At 38.0% G+C, this 17,446-nt stretch overlaps 3 protein-coding genes across 3 annotated transcripts; 2 read left to right on the top strand and 1 right to left on the bottom strand.

Moving 5' to 3' along the window:
* Positions 1-2,209: 2,209 nt before the first annotated feature.
* LOC121987582 (protein RESPONSE TO LOW SULFUR 2-like) lies at positions 2,210-2,754 on the bottom strand. The gene has a single exon (XM_042541328.1). The coding sequence runs from the start codon at positions 2,682-2,684 to the stop codon at positions 2,361-2,363; it is 324 nt and encodes a 107-aa protein (XP_042397262.1). The 5' UTR covers positions 2,685-2,754; the 3' UTR covers positions 2,210-2,360.
* An 819-nt stretch (positions 2,755-3,573) lies between these two features.
* LOC121984777 (protein mago nashi homolog) lies at positions 3,574-8,685 on the top strand. The gene is made up of 3 exons (XM_042537907.1): positions 3,574-3,912; positions 4,026-4,202; positions 8,412-8,685. The coding sequence occupies exons 1-3, from the start codon at positions 3,679-3,681 to the stop codon at positions 8,475-8,477; spliced, it is 477 nt and encodes a 158-aa protein (XP_042393841.1). The 5' UTR covers positions 3,574-3,678; the 3' UTR covers positions 8,478-8,685.
* Positions 8,686-9,308: 623 nt separating this feature from the next.
* LOC121984776 (uncharacterized membrane protein At1g16860-like) lies at positions 9,309-17,381 on the top strand. Its single transcript, XM_042537906.1, has 4 exons — positions 9,309-9,774; positions 11,005-11,160; positions 16,736-16,947; positions 17,023-17,381. The coding sequence occupies exons 1-4, from the start codon at positions 9,466-9,468 to the stop codon at positions 17,216-17,218; spliced, it is 873 nt and encodes a 290-aa protein (XP_042393840.1). The 5' UTR covers positions 9,309-9,465; the 3' UTR covers positions 17,219-17,381.
* The last annotated feature ends 65 nt before the right edge of the window (positions 17,382-17,446 follow it).

Raw genomic sequence — 17,446 nt, 5'->3', positions numbered from 1 at the left:
ACTGCTGACGAGGGATCTGCATCCCTTGCGCTTGCATGGCCGGAGGTAGGGCACGATTTCACTGAATCGGGAATAAAGCTCGGCATTGGACGATGATCGGAGAAGGTGGCGACAGTGGTGTCGGGGTTGTCTAAGGCACGACTCTCTGTGCTGCTTAGCGCGAGGGGATGAACGGATCTGAGGGCGGATCGACCGGCGGTGGCTCGTGCGTCATAGGTGTTTGGGCAGAGAGGGCGTCGGCGGTGTCGCGAGCTCGAGGAGGAGGAAATCGGGTAGCGGAGTGAAGAGAAGAAAAGAAGAGAGGAAGATGAGGAGTTCGGCCGGGGGGAGAAGTAGGGCACAGGACGGCAACAGGCGAGGGGAAAAGAAAAAGGAAAAGAAACATAAAAAATCAAACTTTTCCTCGTTAAAATGGGATAGCCTAAACATGCTTTTCCGTGACCTCAATTTTATCCCCGTAAACTCGTCCATACGGGCTCTGAAAAATTCCCAAAAATTTTTTAAAAATTCTGAAAAATTCCCTTATAGTTATTCGCCCTTTTTCGATATTTTACAGAGTGTATATTGTATCGTCCGCATGCTTTTCAGAGCCTAGACTCCCCCCAACTCTGACATAGTTGTAGTCGAGATCCCGACTGCGATATCAACCTCCCCTTCATACAAGAGTTGAGCGTATATCGTATCACCCGTGTCCTTTTTAAGATCCAAAGTCTCCCAATTCGGATATAGTTGGAGTTGAGATTTTGTTTGTGATATCAACCTTCTCTTCTCACAAGGGTCGGGCCTATATCATATCGCCCGCATCCTTTTAAGGGCCCAGACTCTCCTGACTCAAAACATAGCCGCTGATTAAATTATTCTCTCTCCGACTCTACAGTATTTGGGAGTTGTGAGATCGACTTTATTATTTTCTCGTGAATAAGATATAGTCCCAGATCGAGTTATTTTCTCTCCCACTCCATGGGTACTTTAGAGTCGTGAGATCAACTTTATTATTCTCTCCCGACTTGGACATAGTTACGGATCGAGTTAATTATACTCTCCCGACTCTGACATGGTCGTGGATTGAGCATTTTCTCTGTCGAGGGTGGTGCAACACTTATTCTCCCGACTAGGACTCAGTCATAGATTGGTCTCTCTCCTATGTTTTGATATACTTCGATTAATTATTGTCATATCAACTCTACCTTTAGGTACTCAGCCACATGGATCATTCGACAGTTGAGGAAAATTTTTGTCCAGTCAGTTAGTCTACATCTTCTTTTGACTAGACTTGAAGAAGATGCTTGTGATTCGGATGGTAGGTAAGAGTCCATGTGGCGGTCCTTGACCCAATCAAACAAGGAGTCTGGGTGACATCTTTTAAAACTTGGTCAACATGGAGGTTATGTGGCAGTATCCGACCTTTCGAGCCAGTCCGATGTTCGAAGCCGATTTGATCTTCTGAGACAGTTTGATCTTCCGAGTCAGTCTGATCTTCCGATTTGTCAACTCTTTGACTTGTTGACTTTTCCAAGCTCTCGACCATTGGACCTCCCAAGCTCCTGGCATATAGCGGTTACTACTATTAAAAGATACAACGGTTACAAATGAGATCCTTTAACAAGATATCCATGAAGCATTAAAAGATCATTAACGAAGTCTTCTTCTTCCTTACGTAAGGGGCGCTCTCAATCTCAATTTCTCTCATCTTTTAGATTTCTCCTCTCTACTATCGAAACATGGTGCTAACAACCCCTGATGACACTGTGCTACGAGGCTACGTGGGAAAATTCTAGAAGAAGACTTCAACGCCATTAATATTCAATTTCTATCATCTTTTAGATTTCTCCTCTCTACTATCGAAACATGGTGATAACAACCCCTGATAAAAATCACTGTGCTACGAGGGAAAAATCTAATAGAAGACTTCAACGCCATTAATATTGGGATAGATTTTTATCACCGTCTTACCGTGTGGAGATCTTTAAATCGGGACACCACTAAATATAACTTTCTTGGATACGTCCAAAACTTCTTAAATTATTATAAGTCCCAATCAACTTTTTATTGAACATAGACCGGAGCTATCGTAATGCATGAGCTACAATTTATAGATTTTTTTTTTCCCCCTAAAATCGCTTCTTCACAATTTCCTTTCCTTAAAAATTTAGATTCAATGTTTTAAAAATTAAATTTAAATTTAAAAAATGACTAATTTGCAGAATAATAAAAATAAATTATTTCACAATTTTATAGAATAAAACTCCCACGATATCATACAAAACAATCAACATTCAACCACAAACCAACGTCGATCGGGATGATTATCGATATTCGGATCTACGGTAGCATTTTAAACAGATCCGTTAATATATTTTTTATTCAAAGCCGATCGGATTAGAGTCGGGGGAGAGGTGGAGGCCGGCGGCGGCGAGTAGATCGAGGGCGGCGGCGAGGCGGTGGGAGAGAGCCTCGATGCGGCGGAGGTACTCCCGCGCCTGCAGCACCGACTCCGCCTCCAGCTCCCCCATCTGGCCGCACAGCCGCTCCTCCGCCTCCTCCGTCGCCAGGAGCCGCTGCCGCGTCCGTTCCAGCTCGCGCTCCATCGCCGCCTCCCTATCCCTCCCCTCCGCCGCAGCCCGCTCGAGCTCCTTGTTCCGCCGTTGCAGCTCTGCTACCTCCAACGCTTCCGCCGCTGCCATCGTCGGATCTGGACTAATTCAGCGCCTTACCGTTAAAACTGACTTCGAATCCTATTCGAGCCGCGGACGGGCATAAATAGGCAAAGAGGCGTCCAGGTTCAATGAATCGACGAATGGAGGTTTAAGTCACGATTTCCGTCGCGACGGTGCCCAATCGCAAGTAATTTAGTCGCGTTTCAACTCGTACGTTATGTGGCGTGAAAGACACTCTTCCCAGAAAAATGGGTGGGGTACTATAGTCATTTCAGATGCTGAAGTGCGCGATCTTTTCGTTTTGCTCTCTGTAATTTAATTATTCTCGTGCAATGATAATAAATCCTATAAAGTTACATAATTACGGTTGCGCATTCTTGACTTGACTGATTGAGTGATAAGAAGATTTAAAAATATATCATTTTCGAAATATTTAAGAGAATCAGGAGTAATTTGTAAAAGTGGTCTGTCTTCAATTATTGGACGTCTACTACCTCCTCACGCAATTGAACCGTCGAAGCACCACCATGAATAAATTATTATTAATAATAAAAAGTTATGTTGTTTCTACATTTATTTACTTCTCCAAGAAAGTTTTTAATTTACATTTCGTCGTTTAAGATGTTATATATCGATAAGTTCTTATTTTAGAAAAAAAGAGGACTTTTTTGGCCATTTGAAAAATGCATTTTGTCGACTACTTTGTCCGCAAGTTATGTGGAGTTGACGTTATCACGCGCAGCAGATCTTCGAGATAGTTGACAAATTATTAGTTTGAATTTCAAACTAATTTAATCTTTTTTATAGATGAAAAATTAAATTTATGTAGATAAATAAAGGGAAAAGAAGAAAATCTATTTGATTTCGAACCGATTGAAAAGCCAATGAGATTTCACCGCGTGTCTACTTATCTTTACGACCCGTCCTAGCGATTTACTCACGTGATAAGAACGTGCATCGGAAGAAGGTGTGGTTCGAGTCGCGGGCAAGGCGGATAAGCGGCGGCGGCGGTTCGAGATCGATGGCGGCGACGGGAGGATCCGGTGGAGGCGATCAGGATGAGTTCTACCTCCGGTACTACGTGGGTCACAAGGGGAAGTTTGGTCACGAGTTTCTGGAGTTCGAGTTCCGCCCCGACGGCAAGCTTCGCTACGCCAACAACTCCAACTACAAGAACGACACCATGATCCGCAAGGAGGTCTTCGTCTCCCCCGCCGTACTCCGCGAGTGTCGACGCATCATCGCTGACAGCGAGGTACGTCTCGCTTCGTCGATGTCTAAATCCGTGCCCCTTGTTTTCGTTCTAGGGTTTCCATTATGTGTTGACTATGATCCTATGAGTTTTTTGCTTTGATCGCTGGATCATAGATTATGAAGGAGGATGATAACAACTGGCCGCCCCCGGACCGTGTTGGCAGGCAGGAGCTGGAGATCGTGATGAACAACGAGCACATATCGTTCACTACTTCCAAGATTGGATCCCTTGTTGACGTCCAGGGCAGTCAGGACCCTGAAGGGCTCCGTGTTTTCTATTATCTCGTCCAGGTAAATTTCTATGAAATGCTCTTCACATTCTTGCTTTCCGCCCAATTAGGCCTGGTCGTCATATAGTATACACAGAGGGTCCTTGCAGGTTGAGGCAGGAAAAGGGTAAGGAATGTCTTTAGTGAGTCACAAAATCGTTTCTTTTTCCCGTTGATAGATTTTAGTTTAGAAGCGTAGCTTGCTATTTGCCCCTTGACGAGAAGGTGGGCGTGGTCTGGGATTTCTACCCATCTTTGTGACCATGGAGAGTTTGTAGTTTTGACCAATTGTGGCAAGTCATGTGCAGTGAATGACAATCTGGATTCATGAAAATGCCTTCCAATTGTATCGTTAGCATATGCATAGTTTACACTTTACTAGTAAGTAGGAAATTGTCTATGGAGAACATAAAGCTGATTTTTGGTAGTTTATGGATCACTATTTATCTGGTCAAGAACAATTATCTTGGACTCCCTATACTCACATACGTGTAACTCAAATTAATTTGACCTATTGACCATTGAATATTGTGTCTTTTTTTTATCATATCCATGCCATCTTAACTTAGGTACTTGCCAATACCTAATTCCTTGCAAATTATATAGATATATTTTAGTTTTCCCCATATCTATCTCACGATTAATTTATTTTTCTGTGTTTATTATTTGTTTTTATTGCACCATTGACTGCTATACTTTGTTAAATGTTCATGTTAGTCTAAGGGTTACGAGATAATTAAAAAAAGTCCAAAAAGTTTCTATAATCACTCAACTTTGTCCTATGAATGATATCTTCTTTAATTTTTGTTAATAGGTCCTTGCATATTCATCCTTCTCAAAAACATGAATATGAGACAAGTGGCATTTTTCATCTGTTTTTCAACTTTGTCCTATGTTGCTTTTGTATGGGGCTATTTTCCTGAGTTCCATAGAGTTTGTTGTTTCATGTCTTAAGAATTCTCTGCCTACCTACCTGTGGCAGTTTCTGGTGCATTTACCTTTTTGTTGAGGGTTGTTACAGTATTTTCTGCAAGTATGACGATGCCATAGATTACTTGTGTTCTCCATTAGACTTTTCATTTTAACAAATCAGCTTACCATTTCAATAGTGTTTTCACCAATCCCTCTTTGTTGTTGGATAATACATCCAAGAAATATTGCAAAAATTTTCTCTCCGTCCGACTCACCTTTTCTTTTCTTTATTGCTGATGTAATATTCTTTATGCAGCCACTTATGCATTCTTTTCAAAATTGCTTCATTTTTGTATTCATTTTACCTTATGTTTCTTTTCCTGTTGCCCTCTTTGATGCTTTGAGTTCAAAATCTAATGGTTGTGTTTGTAAAAGCATCCACATCAACTTCCCTAAACACAAAATTTACCTTAAATTTTACATTTTACATAAAAAAAAATCTTTGCATCAACTATCCTATCCATTCCCTAAATTTAGATGTCATGAATAGTACTTCTCTAAATTTAGGGAATGAAATCCATTCCCTAAACATTAAATTTCATTTAATTTGGGAGAGAGAAAAAACAAAGGGAATGGATTGGGTAATGAAAAGTAGATATTACATAGGGAGAGAGAAAAAAATAATTAAAAAGTGAAAGAGAGAAGAAAATAATAAAAAAAATAAAGATAATGGAAATTTTAGAGTAGCTGATGTAGTGCGTAATGAAAAATGATTGTCTAAATTTAAAAAAGTGAGTGGTTTACCCAAAATTTTAGAGATATTTTAGAGAAATTGATGTGGATGCTCTAAGTATTTTGTGGACAAGAAAACATGTAATTATTTTGAGAAAGGATACTTTTCACTCTATTAGCTTTGGTAGTGAAACCAAATCCGAACATCACTGAAACGTTGATGCTGTCTCTATCGATACTAATATCATAATTTTTGAAAGGTTGACTAACAGCCCATTGTCACTATTTTTTTTAAGTATTATCTCCATCAGTGGATTCAAAAAATGGTTTCTCTTGCTGCAAATGTTGCACACTTTTCCTTAGCTTTGTTAGAATTAGGAAGATAATGGCTAATGAGTGGGCTGACTTCGCTTGCCAGGCTATGACATATCAATCCTGTATTCTCCTTAGCCTCTTCTTAAATTCTCCAGAAGGTGGAATTGGATGATCAGGATATCTTTCTTACATTGTTCATGCTTATTTCGTGCTACTTCCCCATCCTGTAATCGGCATCATGCCTAATCATCCAACACTAAATATAGATTTCAGTCTTATATTAAGCACATAACATGATGCCTACTAAAAGTTGTTATGAAAGCAACTTTTGTCTAGGGGCTTCACAACGATCTAACCTTATTTATAGAGTTCAATGTTAGAAATGATCCACATAGCTGAGCCAAGCATTTAAGGTTTGCAACTTGTAGTCTAAAAGCTATGTAGCTTCTTCATTCTCCAATTGCCCATAGAGAGTTCAGGCATCTAAATAGATATACATGGAGATATATGACAAAAAAAATACTCTATTTTGAGGCTGGCTTAAATTTTGTTCCAAATAATTTTGAAATGACGTGTTAGATTTATTAGGAGCATAAAAATGATATTACTGTAAGTGTAGATTTGCACTAAGACTTAATTTTAAGCTCTTATTTTTAATGGTAATATGAGATGGATTTATCAGTCATGTTTAGGATAAATATTTATGGTGCATGTTAATATTGTATTAATTGATAAAAGCTTGAATATGATAAACTTTAGGCATGAATTGTGATGAAAAACTTTATAGCTGATGGTTTAAGACTAGTTAGAGTTTGATAAAATTATGTTTAGCAATGAAAGAAAGGTGAAGAGGTAGATTGATAGTAAATTTGCAAGGAACAGTTTTAGAAATTTTGGTATGTTATTTAACAAAATGAGTCAGTAATTAAGATATGTGTGATAGGATAGAGATGGGATGCTTACACTGGGAAGAACATCAAGAGCATTGTGTAATTGTCATGTGTATTTTTGGGCCAAAAGAAAATTTTAAAACTATAGTACAATCATCTATTCTTTTGTGTCAATGATGGTCACTAGGAACTAATACCTAAGAAAATTATCGCACTACCCAAGGGACCCTTATTTCTTCTAGAAGGGATCAACACTTGTGACAATTTATCCATGAAAACCTTCTCAAATATCCAAATAGGCATAAAAACATATAAGGATGGAACATTTTGAGAATTGCATTGTATTTTTTGTATGTATTTATACAAGTAGATTTATATGATATTCATGTTAGTAAAAATATGGATCTTAAACACCAGTATTTTTTGTTGTTGTAATAATGTGCACAGATGAACTCGAGATTGTCATATCAAGTTGCTACCAGAGAATAGATTCAAATTGTGTGTGTATATATATATATATATATATATATATATATATATATATATATATATATATACAATTTGAATCTATTCTCTGGTGGCAACTTGATCATGACAATCTCGAGTTCATCTGTGCACATTATTATAACAAAAAAAAAATACTGGTGTTTAAGATCCATATTTTTAATAAACAATAAAAAGAGAGAATATATAGAGATGATATGTACATGTGGAGAAACAATCAATATATTTATAATTGCATCAAACTTTGAAGGGACAATGAATAGATAGAGACCAAAACACTACTCAACACATTAAAAGATACTTCTAAATATAAGTACCAATAGTCATATTTGGAGTCAAGTTCAGTGGCACAATAAGTTTTGTCTAGCCATACCTAAATAGTTGGAGAAACAATCAATATTTTTATAATTGGAAAAGCAGAGTCAATTAAGGATGCAGGGAAAATGGCTTGATAGAAACCAAAAACTCTAGCAACGCATTAAAAGATACTTCTAAATATAACAATTGTCTTACATAGAGTTGAGTTTAGTGGTGCAATAAGTTTTGTATAGCCATCCCCAAATAGTTGGAACTAACAATTTATTTATGGTTCAAATTGTGTCAGAAAAAAGATGCTTGTTAAATTGAAGGTTTTGTTTCACAATGTTATATGTTTGGTATGGTAGGATGAATCTGCCGTCACAAAGACGATCTAATTTTAGTTTGTTACACAATTTACATATACTTAGTAAAGCACATTACACGTGTAGATGAGTCTTCTTATTGTTCTGCGATTATGCTATTATGTCATTGCAATTATTATTATCATTGTGTTTTTAAATATGATTTTTTCTATTGCATTGCTGACATGAATATTTTGGTCTCTTTCTTTGTTGCAGGATCTGAAGTGCTTCGTTTTTTCTTTGATTTCTCTGCACTTCAAGATTAAACCCATTCAGTCTTGAGTTCATGTTCCCAGTTTAACATATTTTGTTCTGGAACCCTTTGTAAGTTGCTAAGATTGTATGCTCAATTTCAGAATGTTTTTGAGAGCCCGCCAGGCTTTGGGTTTCGAAGTGCATGGAGACGATCCATTTAAGTAACATAGATTTTGTGTTTGTGGGTTCGTGTATGATGTGCCAACTAGACCAATGACACCCTTGACTTGATTCAGTTTGTGGTGTTTGGTTTACATGAATTTCTATTTTAGCTATAAATTCTGATGGGGTAAATCCTTCTGTTGGATTATATTAACAAACTTAGAAGGTCAATTCTCCTGAAATTGGCGTCACCTTAGCCTGTCTTCCTCTTCTTTTCCTCCCTTTTTTCACCCCTTGCCTTTCTTCACAGTATATACAGCTGTAAGTATGGGCCGTCTTTCTGTGTTTCCTGCTTCTTGCTCACCAAACCGAGACGTTAACGGTCATGCTGCCCCCCTACTATCTTTAATGCTTATTGCATATGCGTCCTATGACATTTTACAAATTATATAATTCATTCTTGGGATTTGTTTCCATGGTTCGTTGAATCGACAAGTACAGATGGGTTTTTGCTGACCATCCAGCAGTAGGAATGGTTCGTTCGAGAATGTGCAATGTAAAAAATCAAACTTTCAGCATTGTCCCAGAGTAAAATTATGAATTATTTATGAACAATATGCATAAAAAAAATTATAAACAATATTTATTAATAATTTTTTTTTCACTCGTAAAAATAAATAAGTAAAATAAGGATAAACGAAGGGCCAAAGTGAAATTATGACCCTTAACATGTGATGTCACTTTTCTTAAAATCTCGAAACGCGAAACAAGAAACAAAAAGGAAGCAGCTTCCTCACTCTTCTCTTCTCCTCTCTTATCGCTGTTGACCGTGGTGGATGCCTGAGGGCGACGTCGATCCGACGGCGGTGGCGGAGGCGGAGACGGAGGGCGAGGAGGAGACGGAGGACGAGAGATGAACGACCTCTCCGCTGCGGTGCTCGCCGACCGACAGCGGCACTTCGCCCCCGTCCCGGCCGCCGTTCCCCGTGTTCTCATCCCTCTTTTCCTTGCCAGCATCGGCGTTTCCATATTCATCCTCGTCGTAGTCCACAACGCCGCCCTCCTCGTATCAGTCCTCGTCGTGGCTGCACTCGTCTTGGGTTTATTTGTTTGGAATGCCAGCGCCCACCGAAGGAGTTTGGCAATCCGCCTTTTCCTCGAACAGTTTCCGGAAACTGATCTGGTAAAAGCCAACGACGGACAGCTCGTCAAGGTCACTGGGGTAATGCCTCCTTATCTTTCCCCCTTTTTATTTGGTGATAGTTTGAATGGTCTGTGTTTACATGTAACACTTAAAACCTCATGGTTGTTTTGGGGTCTCCATCTCGCTGAACATCACACGTCTATGCTATTGTGTCTTTTGTATTAGTACAGTTTTTGAATCTTTTTTTTTGTGTTGCTTTGACTATGGCTGTGAATAACAATCTTGCATCCCAAATTTTTGAAGCCGACTGAAGAATGAAAATGGGTTAGGTCAGCTGGAATCAGAGTTCACATTTTTGCCCGCATATGTGATACTCATTACCAGTGTAAATCTTTTCGTATTGGTGAGGAATGAATTATTAGTAAGAAGATTTGTGATTGATTGAAATGTTCTATGATATGCCCCGTCACAAATCCTTACAATACAGTTAGTGAGATTGAATAGACTTTTGAAAAGTTATCTATGACTATTTTTTTTTACTTTACCTATTTATGTCATACAAATAATCTTTGCTATTTGGATGACTATTGTGGCAAAAGGTGATGCAATCACCCTAGGCGCCCCCAAGGCATTTGGAAGGAGGTGACCGAGTGACATCTCTTGCTATTTGCACAACTGTGATATATCTGGGGACGTTTATTTTGTACACTTTGGCATAATTTCTACCTAGCATCAATGAATGAATGCAATACTCCCCCCTCCCCTCCTCTCTCCCTCTCTTTGTTGTATAAAAAAAATATTCATGTTTGAAGTTGGTGGTGTGCGGTCCTGGCAAGACTGTAAATGGAACCCAAGTGTTGCAGGGATTGGGCTACACCTAATTTGCGTGCATAAAAGCGTAGGTAAGTTTCAGCTTGAGGCAGGGCAGAAGAGTGGGGCTGGATGAGGTTATTTTGTCTTTCCCTAGCCCATTTGGTCATTCTTGTTTGATCAAGTTCTTTTTTATGAGGGATTACATTTATCTTGAAAAGATTGAAACCATTTCATCATCCAAAATGCTTTATGCAGTAATAGTCATTGGTATGGCTCCATTTTCTTGTGATAAAGCTAGTCCATTGAAGGAAATAAAACTTATACTTATGGTAAACTGGAAGAGCCTTATGAGTAAGCATTTGACATATGCATTATAGGTTTCTAACTTTGAATTGACAGTTTGGTACTTTCTCACATAGGATTTCTTTGAAGTTGTAAACTATAAGAAATGTTGGGTGCTTATGATATTTTTTCTCTTTTTTCCAATTGTTTTAGTTTGCATCTTGTGGAGATTTCTCTCTCGAATCTTCATATGAAAAGGCTGGAAGATGTGTTTACACATCAACCCTCTTGTATGAATATCATGGATGCCAGTTAAAACAAGGTCATCTTAACTGCCGATGCTTCCAGTGGAATTTAGCTTACGTTGAGGTATGCTCATCAGTAATGTTCAGTATCTTCAAATATTTCTCAGACTTTTGTCTGTTCCAAATTTTATCCAGAAAAATAATAACTTTTGTCCTTCCTTTATTTTATCATTTCAAAGCTGTTTAACCCTAAAATTTATTAGAATGGCACATAAAAGACTAGAGTACTATTGCACTTGTGAAAAATGTGAAGCTGATATGAGATCTACTTAAATGAAAAGAGTAGGAATCTTGTAGCACATTAAGTTGTGAGGACTTGCCAAGTTAATTAGCTGCAAAAAAAACTTATACAATCTCACTCCTTGAGTTCTCCGATTATAATTTTGATATTAATTGATGGCTGACCTTTCTTATTGTTACGTCCTAGGTAGTCCCTGTCAGAAGAAATTTCGGCAGCATCTCCTCTGTACGGGTGACAATATGAAACTTTACTACATGCCCTCAGGGCCACACAAACTTCAGCCAACACGGTCGGAACAATAACAATAAAAATAGGCATTCCACGCAGTTTATATATTCAGCTTCCGGCTGACACAACCACGCAGTTTATATTAAATGAAAACTTACTCTACTACAACGACGAAAAAACACAAACCCACAACAGAAAATTCAACATAGCGGAAAACACAAACAGTAGACCAAAACTCGATAAACATCCATGAGTACAGTTATACATCACGTATATATTAAATGTAGCAAGTAAACCAAAAATCAAATTATGCGAACCCGTCGCGACAAGTGGTGAGGGACTAGCGACTGGAACCTCCTGACAATATCAACCTGAAATAGTAATAATCAACGGGGTGAGTCCAGCACTTAGCGGATACCGGACTGACATGCATAGTAAGAAATAACCAATAGTAATAAATATGTGTACAGTCTCCTGGAGTAATGGAAAATGCAAAACTGTAAGAAAAGGAGAAGTTGTACTCACTAGGATCTCCTATCAGAATAATAAGATCGTCTGACCAAAAGTAGCATGTCCCTGTATGCATGTCAAGCATATGCATCCACCAAATATGCAACAAATAAAGTGCAGCAAATACAAGCAATAAATGTAATCATGCATATGATACAAATGACATTGTCACCCCTGACGCCAGTCAGCCGTCTCACACACGATGGTGAGACCGAGTGGGTAGGGTTATGACAACTGTGCACTCTGCCATCACTGCTCTTGATGAGTGACCGAGTGGACAGGATGCTGTCAGAGTACACCTATCCTCCTACCCCAAATCATAAGTGGGGGAGCTCAATACTCTCATCTCCTTGAGACAGTCCAGAGGAAGGGTCTCTGACGTGCTACCACGCTGCGCCACGCTATCCATGAGTGGACCAGCGGAGCATTAACAGAGCAAACTGCCACACACCCTGCCTGAAATACCACTAACTCATGAGTGGTTGTGTGTGCAGATCCATGTAACTGGCGATAAGTTCAACAATAATGGGGATACCAATCGCTCAGCATGCAATCATGCAAGATGGTGCATGACACTAAGCATGAAAATCCTAACCATATCTACCTCCATAAAACATGTACTAAAAATAGATGGATCAAATACAAAGATCCAGGTACACATGTCAGATATGGTAAATGTCTAATCCGGTGTATCGTAAGGCATGGTTTGTCACTACCTCTATGAGCATATATATAATCAAGCAGATATGAATGCAAAACAGGTAAGTAAAAACAAACATGCAACAAGTAACTAGTAGTGACATACCGATGCAGATATGAACATAATCATTACTACTTGTTAAAAACTACTATGCATATCAAATGACAATATTTAAAGATAAGTCAAGGTACCCGCCTCAAAAAGTGGAGATTGTCTCCAAAATAGACCCTACGTCGAGACGCTCGTCTCGAATCAAAGCCCTGTAACAGCATACATATAATTAAGCCATGCTCACAGATATCCAATAGTTTAATCAAAATTCCTATTAACCAAGAAACCCTAATTTTATTTGTTGATCTCGGTTAATTAAATAAATCGGATCTAACCCGAAGCTTAGATTAGATCCAACCTTTTAACCCTAATTAAATATAACTCAATAGTCAACTAGAGTTAGTTTCCTTAAACCTAATTATTCCATCATTCAGTTTAAACCTAAACCAATTCTACACATGAACAACTGACCTTATCAACCTCCTCCTGTTAACTCCTCAGCCGAAACAAAATCGCCACAGCAGTTTCAAAAAGCTCTAAATCAAAATCAACATATCCGCATCAAGGCATTCAACCCTAATTATCACGAAATATCCACTAGAATCTATCATCCTAAAACTTTCTAGCAAGTCAACATAAATTAGCTTAAAAACTTAACTAATCTAAGGTGTCCACTGGTGGAACTCAGCCGGAAGGGTTTACTGTCGGAAAGATGGTCTACTGTTGGATATTGTAGCTGAAACCAACTGGTGTGGCTCTCCTCCAACCTAAGACACCTCAGATCAACACCATATAGAGATCAGGAACCAAATCACAACTAGGGCAGAACACCTACCTCCAAGATCGCCGACAACCAGAGAGGAAGGAAAGAATCGGTATAGTGAAGAGAGGCTAGGGCTCAGAGGAATCGGCGCAGTGAAAAGAGGAGATGGCAGTGAAGAATCGGAAAGAGGAAGGCCTGGTGGTGGCTGCTATGGTGCCTAGCCCGACAAAGGAGAGCTAGCGGCCGGCGATCGGAGCTGCACCGCTAGAGCCCGAGAGGAGGAGACGCTGCCTCAAGGCCGATGGAAGTCCAGCGGCTTAACCCTAGTGACGACGGCGTCTGCGGCTATGAACAACTCCCTCGGCGTCGGTTGCTCGCGTGGATGAACGGCAACGAGTAGAGGAGGAGAAAGAATCGGGAGGGGAGACGACGTCGGCTAGGGCATGCGAGGAGAGGGATCGGCTTGGGTTTTGTACGCTCGGGGAGGAGGAGCGTCACGTTGCCGTCGGTTGAGGAAGAGGATCGGTTGGGGGAGGCGAAGAGCTCGGGGAAGAGGTGGAATCAGCGTCAAGCAGAGAGGGAACGATAGGGCACGGCGTGGAAGAAAGGGAAAAGAAAAAGAAAAATAAAACTTTTCCTCGTTCAATGGGGTAGCCTAAACAGGCTTCCCCTAGTCCCAATATTTATCCCCGTAACCTACACCATACAACTTCCAAAAAATTTCAAAAAATTTTGGAAAATTTCGTTAAGGTTATTCCTCTATTTAATCTTATTATTTAATTTATATTTATTGTCATATTTTACACTTATTTCTGTCTATGTTATTACGTGTGAGAGTTGCTTAATTGATTTTTTTTTTATTAGAGATCTTTAGTACATAGATATCAAATAATGAGGCATATCTTGAAACTTTGAGAAAATGTAATTGGGAAAAGACTAATGGTGCGTTTGATTCAAGTTATCATGTATAACCTTGGTTATGTGATTACCAGATAATTATATAACCAAAGTTACGGGGAATAAAACATAATTTAATGTTATTTAGTTCAACCTAGGTAATGTAACGTAAACTTATTTGTATGAAGGTTTTAATGTATAACCTAGTTTCATATTTTACTGGATTATCTTTAGTTACAAAATCAATCATACAAATTTTTTTTCTTTTTAATTTTTTTTACTTTACGCTTTTCTCCTTTTTTGCATTTTTTTTACTTTTTTTTTTTTTTTAATTTGAAACGTTTTTCTCCTTTTTTATGTTTTTTTAACCTTTCTATATATATATATATATATATATATATATATATATATATTTTCAAAAATACAACTTTAGTTTTTTAATAAAATATTACATATTTTAATTTTTATTTAATTTTTATAATTTAAAATGAAATTGTCGTTATAAAAAAATTTAGGGGTAATTTGGTTAAAAAATTTTGTTATCTCACTTTTCCGAGGTTTTTCGATTTCGGGTTGCATGCCCCTTTTACTGACGTGTCAAACATGGATCATTACTTAGGAATCGCCGATTACCTAAACCAAATAGGATTTTTGTTGATAACCAAGGTTATCAAGGATAACCCTCAACTAAACGCACCCTAAGAGATTTTGAAAATCAATTTGTTTCATGTCTAAAACAAGATCAATCAGTGCTATTTATATAATAAATCAACTAATAAAAACAATATAGATTTAACTCAGAAAAAGCTTACGATAGAATCATTAGGTAGCTGGTGTCGAGCTTTAGAGAAGACAGGACATGTATGATAATGTTGTAAATATTTTTTATTGGGATCTTTACAAATGATTTTTTTTTTTTAATTATAGGTCTATTTAGAGTCAACTTTAAGTTCCTATCTTTTGATGTTGTGTCTAGATGAACTCACTGATGATATTCACGATAAATCTCCTTAATGAATGGTATTTGTAGGCCAAATTGTGCAGATTGATGAGAGTTTAAATAAATAAAACTAAACTTGTAGGTTAAGTAGGATTAAACTCAAATATAAAAAATGCAATTTCATGCATAATTTGAAATATTGTCATTTGAATGGTTAAGACTAAGTCATTTCTGCGAATCGTAACATGGAATACACTGAGATATTGACTCTAAGCTGCGTCTTCTTTCTTCTTAATTATTGCCAATTAACATGTATGAGAAAGAATGTGATCTTAAACATTATTTCTTTGATAAGAAAAAATTGAGGGATAATTGAGATCAATGAATATGAAATTCTTATACAAGTTTTAGATCTCTTGAAACTAATATCCAATAAGGAGATATTCATGGAGATATCATTAATAAGATAAATAATGAACATTTGAAGTTGAGAGGAGATTTTGGAGGTTTGTGTGATTGAATGCTAAGATGCATGTGCCAGAGAATAGCTATAAGTCGCAATGATGATAAATGTTAGAAAATAGTTTTAGATGGTGCAAAGTTGTTATATAACCAATGGAATCTATGGTTAAAACTAATTGGACCAATAAGTGTTAAAGGTACAAAGAGTAAAGGGAGAAGTCTATGCTACTAACAGTCATTTTTTATGACTTAGTGTTACACAGTCTGGAAACATAATAAAGTGCAAAGAAATGGGAATGCTAAGATGGATATCTGAGGTCTTGGGAGAAAGGTTTAAATACTACTATCTGAGAGTGATTACTTGTATAGATTTAAATCTTCTTTCTTCTACGCTCAAGACGTCTTAGATATGTTGTTCCACACTCATAGAAAATAGAACAACATCAAAACCTGTGCTCCAACTTGATACACTATTGGAATTTGGAAGCTCATCGAAGGATGGTTGTCGGCTGCAATTGTGACGGAGGCTACAGCTATTACCAGACGTATAACAATGATATGGCATTTTTTACTGTCATATGCTGGTTTATGTCTGTTAAAATCCCTTCTCACTTAACCTCTCATACAAATACAAGAAGCATCAGTTTGAACCTGTCGCTGCAAACTGGACCTCTGTTATTCTCTACTTAAGTCGCTTTCACTCCCACCATTTGAATAGTTTATAGAAACAAAAGAATAATAAACCTGTAAAATCCTTGGCTATGGAATTCTATTTGATTTTTTTTTTCTCCTTTTGATTAGAAATAGTATTGCAATTGTTCTCATGAGTTGTTTGTACCTTGGACAGAGATTGACAGCAGATTTTTACATAACAGATGCCAAATCTGGGATAAGAGCTTTGGTCAAGGCTGGCCACGATTCCAGAGTAATCCCCCTGATTCACGAAAACACACTCGTGAACATAACAGCACCAAATAGAGATCTCTCTTCTACTATGAAGAAATGGCTACAAGGAAGAAGATTATCGTGTGAAGCCCGTCCGATGCGTCTGGAAGAAGGGTATCGATAGGGTTTCCATGGTAATACCGACATTAGCACTACCATGTTATTTCTTTAATTACCCATGACTCGCAGGTACATAAGGGAGGGAACTTGCTTGACTGTGATGGGGATGCTGAACAAAAAGAATGATGTGCTTATACTTGTTCCACTACCTGAAACTATTTCCACAAATTGCCTACTGCAAAAATTTCTGCTTCCCGTCGATCTTGATGGTCTACTCTTGAAAGTCACTCACACGTCCACGAGCAACATCATCAGCCTCTTATGAAGAAGCAAGCATTTATAGTAATATGTTTAACTAATACTTGTAGTCATTATGTCTTGTATTTGTGAGTGAATGGTAGGCTAATGAAGGGATTTAATATAACCTTCGTGTTTATCATGTCTAGATATTAAAGGGTGAAATGATGATATATTGCGAACTTACCAAATTGTAAAATGTTGTGGAGTTTTTCGCAAAAGTGCATCCATTTATAATCAGAACGCTTGCGAGGCT

Source organism: Zingiber officinale, chromosome 5B (genome assembly GCF_018446385.1).
Source record: "Zingiber officinale cultivar Zhangliang chromosome 5B, Zo_v1.1, whole genome shotgun sequence".
Taxonomy (NCBI): domain Eukaryota; kingdom Viridiplantae; phylum Streptophyta; class Magnoliopsida; order Zingiberales; family Zingiberaceae; genus Zingiber; species Zingiber officinale.
This window is presented reverse-complemented; position numbering and strand designations above follow the sequence as displayed.

Bases quoted from the DNA above. Each gene is read 5' to 3' on its own strand.
- LOC121987582 (XM_042541328.1), bottom strand. From the start codon at position 2,684: ATGGCAGCGGCGGAAGCGTTGGAGGTAGCAGAGCTGCAACGGCGGAAC.
- LOC121984777 (XM_042537907.1), top strand. From the start codon at position 3,679: ATGGCGGCGACGGGAGGATCCGGTGGAGGCGATCAGGATGAGTTCTAC. The intron at 3,913-4,025 runs GTACGTCTCGCT...GCTGGATCATAG, and splicing joins GCATCATCGCTGACAGCGAG to ATTATGAAGGAGGATGATAA. The intron at 4,203-8,411 runs GTAAATTTCTAT...TCTTTGTTGCAG, and splicing joins TTTTCTATTATCTCGTCCAG to GATCTGAAGTGCTTCGTTTT.
- LOC121984776 (XM_042537906.1), top strand. From the start codon at position 9,466: ATGAACGACCTCTCCGCTGCGGTGCTCGCCGACCGACAGCGGCACTTC. The intron at 9,775-11,004 runs GTAATGCCTCCT...CAATTGTTTTAG, and splicing joins AGCTCGTCAAGGTCACTGGG to TTTGCATCTTGTGGAGATTT. The intron at 16,948-17,022 runs GTATCGATAGGG...CATGACTCGCAG, and splicing joins CCGATGCGTCTGGAAGAAGG to GTACATAAGGGAGGGAACTT.